The following is a 7,062-nucleotide window of genomic DNA, read 5'->3' as shown; positions in this document are numbered from 1 at the left end:
AGAATCTGATGAGTCTTCAGAAACAGAAATATTTATCTACAGAGCAGCCTGACCACTCAGCCAACTGTAAAAGGAAGGCACACAAGCTCTTAAAATGCTACCCCATAAATGCTGTAGATCCTGACATACGTAAACAAGGTGTACATACCATGGGCACTGCTTTTCCCTTAAAAAGTACATCTAAAGAGCTTCCTGAAGACCAAGAACCAGATTGCTGTAGTCTAATTCTTCATTTGAAGGTGGTCAGGTTCAGAAAATACTGCCATCCCAAGCCCAGTTTCACCACACCATACTCACCGGTTCAGTCCGCGGACACTGCTGTGGCTGCCGAGGCTGGGCTTTGTTGGAAATCCCCCTCGTGAGAGCAAGGTGCCAGGATGTGGCCTGCACGTCCCACCAGGGCTCCCATCCTAAGAGCCATTTTAAGTGCCAGCTTCTTTATGAACTTGTCCTGACTTGCAGAGATTTCTTTCCCCCAGCCTCAGCGAGTTTGCAGCACTGTGGGTAAAATTGCAATATTTCCAGAATCTCTTGCCTGGCCTTACTGCATCTCCATATCAATAGGTGTTTCCATGGGGTGGAGAGAAGTAGTTCATCTCCATATCAATAGGTGGTTCCAAGGGTGAGGGGAGCGAGGGTATAGCTGGACTGGAGAGGTTGGGTGGGGTCCCTTTTTACAGCCAGGTTGCAAGAGACACTGGAGAGCAGAAGTGGATGACTGCTTGTAAGCAATAAACAGGTTTCTCCCACTTTATTTCTCCCTTTGATTGATTTCATCTTCAAAGGTAATTTGCCCAGGGCTGGGAAGTTTTTTTCCCTCCGGAGTTACAGGCGCCATGCACATTAGACTTTAACTGTGTCTGCCTCTATCAAAGGGACCCGGTGTGATGTATGGGAGGTATAAGTTATCCTCTAACTTGAGCATAAACTCTCTCTCAGGCAGGGAACTTCTGTTTGAAAAGCACACCCAGAGGAGCTTGAGCAAAGAAAGACTCACCTAACACAGGGTACAGGGCCTTCTGATAGAACCCACAGGAGGGCAGTTGGGTTCATGAGACACTGCAACTCTACACGGGAAACCAGGAGTGGCACTTTAAAACCTGGCCCTAAAATGCTTTGAAACTTCTCAAGTCAGTGATGACTCACTGTCCATGTCCTCTTCCCTTGACTCAGGAGCTTCTGTGACAACTTTGACCAACAGTGCGGTGGCAATGACCTTATGTGACATGTGAGGCTGGGTCATAAAGGCCATGTGGCTTCTACCTTGTTTTCTGGAACACTCACACTAGGAACCCTGAGGCACCATGTCAGAAGTCTGACCACTCAGGCACCATTCTCTGAGGAAGCTAGGTCACATGCAGAGCCCAAGGAGAGCTGTCCTGGCTGTCAGTCCTACTTCAAGGTTTTCCGGCCCAGGTCAGACATGCGAGTGAGTGAATGACCCTTCAGGGAACCCCAGCCTCCAGCCATACAGACTTCCATCTGGGGGAGGTACGTATGTTGTGGAGCAAATATAAACCATCTCCCTGCACTCTCTCTCAATTCCTGATCTGCAGAGCCCAAGAGCATAATGAAATAATTGTTTTTAGTGCTAAATTTGGGGATATTTTATACAGCAATAATAACCAGAACACAAAATTAGGCTCTGTCACACTGGAAGCCCCATGGTCTCTTTCTTCCTTTCTGTCCATGTCAGCATCATTGTTCTCGCTGTGCACATGAAAACAGTATTGTCATCCTCTGCCTTGCTTTACGTCAATACTCCATTCAAACACTTGAGATTCTGAGTCTTAAGTCCAAACACTGAGAAATGGGATCCAACAGTCACCACACTTGATTACAGTGTTTGCAGCATCCGGGCTACATGGATGATATATTCATGCATACATTTGCTATACACTGACCACCCTCTTTTGCTACTTTTATTCTCACAGTACTTACCCTCTTTGCAATTCTATACTTTTCTTGTCTACATGTACATCATCTTCCTACTTGCTAAAATGTAAGGTTTGTCAGGTCAGGGTCTCTTGTCAATCCTGTCATCCATTGTATCTTAAGCAACTAAAACAGTGCCTGGAACACAGTAGACATTCAGGAGTTTTTTATGCAGCTTATAAACACCTATAGATTTTCACACACACAAGGTAAAAGTCCTAAAAGTCCATGTTTGCATCCCTGCAATGTGAGCTTCATAAGAGCTGAGGCAGCAGCTGGTGGAAAGTGGCCCAGTCAAGTCTGACTACATGTCTCCTTGAAGCATATGCTCAAGTTCCCAATAAACACATCAAGTTTACTGTGACTATGCAGCAATGTTTTGTTTTGGCTTATTTTCCTCTTTGTTTGTTAGTGTTGGAAATGTTACATTTTAAAAATAAGATGATTTCTAAAAGTCAACCGAAAACCAAGCTAGCTTTCCATCACTCCGGAGCCAATGATCCAGTTGACTTGTCTGACATTTCCTGATGGCTGACTGCTCCTCAGAAGTCCTGGACAGGAAGGTGGGCTAGCTGTGGAAGAGCCCCCATTCAGGCCTCTCTGTCCTTTCAAAGGAGGCTCTGGTGAGTGCACAGATGTGAGAGGCAGGGACACCACTGGGACCTTCTTTGACTTAGGAACAGGAACTTTCACACATTTTTGTTGGGGACAGAAAATCGTATACTCATTACAGAGGAAAAATTGGCCCCAGAGATACAAAGACTAATAAGACAAATGCGTACTGCTGCAATATTTTTAATATCAAAGAACTGGAAACAACTCAAATGTCAATCAAGGATGACTGGTTGAGTAACCGATGGTATATCCTCATTATGGAGCATTTTATAGGAGAACATTCTATCTGGTTCTACGGAGTGATATCCAATAAACTGTTGAGAAATAAAAGTAAGATCAAGGGAAGTGTGAAAACATATGCCATCATCTATCATTTGTTTATATATATATATATTTAAATGGAAGGGTGAAATGGAAAAACTGATTATTGTAAAAGGAGGAAACATGGTGGAGAGGACTGGGTTAGATATAGACTTCTCTGAGTACATCTCATTTTGTGGATCTGACTTTGGAACCATGTACATAGTTTACATAATCATAAAAAAATTAAAATGAAAAAAGCCATCTCTAAAAATTTGAGCTAACCAAGGCAAATAACCACAACTCTGATTCAGTTTGGGGACATAACCACAGAGAAAGGAACCATCCCAACTGATTTTAAAGGTGTACATCTGCACTGGCATACACCCTAAGGACAAAAAGAATTGCAAGAGAAAAATTGTAACAGTGAGTAATTATTTTTGTGTGATAATTTTGGTGGTATTATTCTGAGGATTTAAAACAATGCATAATTGTTTAGGTGATTTTGAGAAGGAGGTTTTCAGAATCAGAAAGAAGAACAGATGTTAGATCAATGTGGTTACATTAAAAACCCTGTAGTCCTAAGCTGAATTGGAAGTATCACTATAAACTCATGTAGTGTTTTTTCTTTAAAAACAAAAAACGCCAAAAACTTCTAGTATATATTTCCTACCTCTGTCAACTAAAATCAAGAACAATGACCAAACGACTACCACTGAGCATTCCCAGCACCCAGATCTTGACCTCTAATTAACATTCGCCGCTAAAAGGAACCAGGGGTCCCTGCAAGCAAAATGGATGTCAGAGCTGCAGCATAAGTTACACGAAATAAGCTTGAAACATCTTGCCATAGGAGAGAACTACGAAACTATCAAAGACCACTAGGCTCATGTCTGGGGCAATCAGCCAGCCGGAAGCAGTTCCCAGGATTTAAAAGATCAGACAATTTGAACAAAAGTGAAGGATAGTAACTGCAACGGATTGATTAAGCCATAAATTCATTGTGTATGCAAAAAAGAAAATAACTCTAACTGGTCACCTTGGAGAGATGCCAACAAACTCCCCTAGAAACTGACATGACAGAAGGGGAAAGTCAAGAATTTGTCCTGCCTTTCCTATAGAAACCCAACCTCCAGGTAATAAAATAACTGACGGAAGAATTTCTTTATAAAGTGTGCCAGCTAATGAGGGAGGAAGAAACAACAGCACTAGGATATTATTTGCAACCCCTAAAGAAGAAACAGATCTGTGCGTGATCACCAGAGCTGCTCACCCAGAAAAGGGGAACTAACGACCATACGGCTCCCACAGAAGTACCTATCACCACCAGTAAAGTAGTCTTGCAAAAATAAACCCAACTGGACTCTGATTACATCTCTAGATTTAACTACTGATATATAAGAAGTAGAGAAGGCAGCCCCTCCAGAGATGCACTCTGGAAAACTCAGACTGTGAGAAAGTCCACAGGACAAATGACCCAGAAAGCTCTTCTAACAAGCTTCAGGTTATTCCAATATACGCTAAAGCAGACAACTACTGCTACTGATTAAAGGAAACTTAAGAGACATATGAACAAATTACAGAGCATGAACCTAATTCAAACTAATCATGAACTGCTCAGAAATTTGAACAATGACTGAGTACTTGAAAATATTAAGGAATTACTGCTAATTCTTAGGTGTGATTGGTATTCAGGCTATGTTTTTTTAAAGGTCCTTATGGCTTAGAGATACATGCAGAAATATTTACAGATGAAATGATATGATGCCCAGGATCTGCTTCAAAATCATGATGGGGTGGGAGCAGAGACGACACAAGACTGGCTGTGTATTAATTGTGGAAGCTGGTGATTTGGACATGGACTTCATTATAGTATTCTCTCTGCTTTTCTGCATGTTTGCAACTGTGCATAATCAAAAGTTTTTTAAAAACCCTGCCAAACACTATGAAACCTGGGAAGGGGTACAAATTAATACCTGTTAAGTACTGGCTACTCAGACCTAGCACAGATTGGAAGGACAAAGGGGAAGTTGGTTTCCATAGGGGAATGTGAATGGAGTGATGACAGAGAACAAGGTATGACCCAGGGAGCAAGGGCCCAGGCCTAACCTACAATAGAGCTTCCCAAGCAGTCTGGCATTCACATGCCGGGGCTGGGGAACTGGAGCTCAGTGTGGGATTTCGTTAAGTGGGAAGCACGTTTGATGATAGCAGATGAAACCCACCAGTGTAGAACGAGCCCGTGTGTCGTCCATGTCAGCGTTGTACACCTTTTAGGCAGGGCACCTGGTCTGTAGATCCCCAAGTCACTCACCTGCTGAGGGGAAAGAGGTTGTGCCCTGGAACCCCACCTGTCCGCAGCAGGAAGGACAAGCACACCACTGCTTTGACACTTCATTCTCAGGATATGACCAGGCTCTTGGCCACACCTGGTGTTCTGCATAGGGGACTAGGGAGTGTGAAGGTGTCTGACCCATCACAGCACCATTTGGAAACACAAGGCTGTGGATAATAGTTCTAATAAAGTCTTGCAGCAGCCCAGAAAAGCAGGTTTGCAGACCCTCGTTCTGTTGTCTGAGAGATCGCAGCTAGGCTAGTGGGAGGGGAAGAAAAATGCCAAAAGCAGCTCTGCGCGGTCTCCCCCTGCCTGACTGGACGGGACCCTAGATGGCGTCCTTGAGCGCATCTGGACTTGGGGCTTGATCACTACGCTGGCAACACACTTCCCTGGGCTCCACCTCACACTGAGGCCAATACAAAGAATTTTTTAAACATCTGTGATGCGATCTCACCTAGACTAACATGAGTGTGGGTATTAAAACTTCCTTCCAGCTCAACTAGCTTTTAAGATTTGACTTGAATGGTCTGTCCCACCTAACCCATCCCGGCCACCCCACCCCAGCCCAGCCCTTACTCACTGATCCCAGTGGTCCAGGCTAGACAGGAAGAGAACAAGGTATCTCCTCCTAGAAGGCCCCGGGCTAGCTCATGTTCAGGGACAGGTCAGGTGGGCAGGGAGGAGCAGCAGAATTTATTTATTCAGTGATAACACCAGGTTATGTTTTGAGATACGAGTTCTCAAAAGGGAGTAAGTTCAGGCATAATCTATGCTTTAATGTTGGTTTCTTGGTCTAGAAAAGTTTGTGTGGGTTCCAGGCCCTGCCATGGCTCTGATGAGAAGGCTGGCAGGCGTGTCACAGAGGGGATGCAGAAAAGAGCAGCCCGCTGGGTCGTGGCAGAAGCCCCATCGCTCTGCCACTTGCACAGGGGTACAGTTTGCCCCTCAGCATGCCAACAACTTCTTCATAGCAAGGCTTGACTGTAACAATTACCGGAGGATTGGCAACCATCTCAGACATACGCCATAAGCTTTCCCTCCCCAGCCAGGTCAAACTCACAGTGCCATTCACACAGCATTTTGAAAGCTGCCCACTCCCCTGCAAAAAAGGTATGGGCGAGTGCATAATCTAAGGGATGGGGTTTAAAGCAGAACAAACACGTGACAGCAGCCATTAGGGTTCGGGGCTGTGGCTGTGCCACTCCAAGGATTGTGGGCAGTGCTGCCCTGGAAACCTGGGCCAACAGGTTGGGAGGGGTGAGGCGGGCTGTGGAGGGCCATCTGTTACAGTCAGTGCCCCCAGCTGAGTCTTTGAGAAAGAGAAAGCCCAGCTCTCTGCATCCCTGTGACCCCACTGCACCCTTAGAAGTCATAAGGCGACACAAAGATGGTGACCTTGGACACGTGGTTGGCCTGGAAGGAGCGGTCCAGGTATTCCGACATGTCGACATCCACCTCCAGCGTCTGAGGCCCCTCCAGGGTCTGGACAAGGATCAGCTCCCCTGTCTGCCGGTCTGAGCGCTGCATCACAAAGTGGCCACGGCTGTTCCCACCCACGATCCCGAACCGCAGGCTGTTGGGTCCAGTTCGGCCGGGGGCTGAAGCCGTTGCCATGCGGAAGAGTGTGATGGGCGTCCTCAGGTTGGAGGGCAGAGAAAGGTAATGGAAGGAGATGGTCTTGGGCATGTGGCGGCATGGTCTGCTGTCCATGGGACAGGGGTTTCGTTCACACTGGCTGGAGCAGAAGCAAAATTGGGGTGTTAGCCTTGCACAGGCTCAGGAGGGGCTCCTCTGACCTGACTCGTCTGCCCGCCTGCCCTCTTGCACCAGAACGACCCGTCCCAGCCTGGCTCCCTCAACACCAGTGCTCTGCA

General features: G+C 46.0%; 1 protein-coding gene across 1 annotated transcript in view; it reads right to left on the bottom strand.

Annotated features, from left to right (window-relative positions):
• Positions 1-5,860: 5,860 nt before the first annotated feature.
• The window catches only part of FBLN7 (fibulin 7), a 39,607-nt gene continuing 38,405 nt past the window's right edge, over positions 5,861-7,062 (bottom strand). Inside the window, exon 8 of the mRNA XM_036905056.2 lies at positions 5,861-6,923. Coding sequence (XP_036760951.2) covers positions 6,551-6,923 — 373 coding nt within the window. The 3' untranslated portion in view covers positions 5,861-6,550. The remainder of the gene's footprint in view (positions 6,924-7,062) is intronic.

The sequence above is a fragment of the Manis pentadactyla genome, chromosome 2, assembly GCF_030020395.1.
Source record: "Manis pentadactyla isolate mManPen7 chromosome 2, mManPen7.hap1, whole genome shotgun sequence".
NCBI lineage: Eukaryota > Metazoa > Chordata > Mammalia > Pholidota > Manidae > Manis > Manis pentadactyla.
The sequence above is the reverse complement of the archived record's forward strand: the minus strand, read 5'-3'. Positions and strand labels throughout refer to the sequence as shown.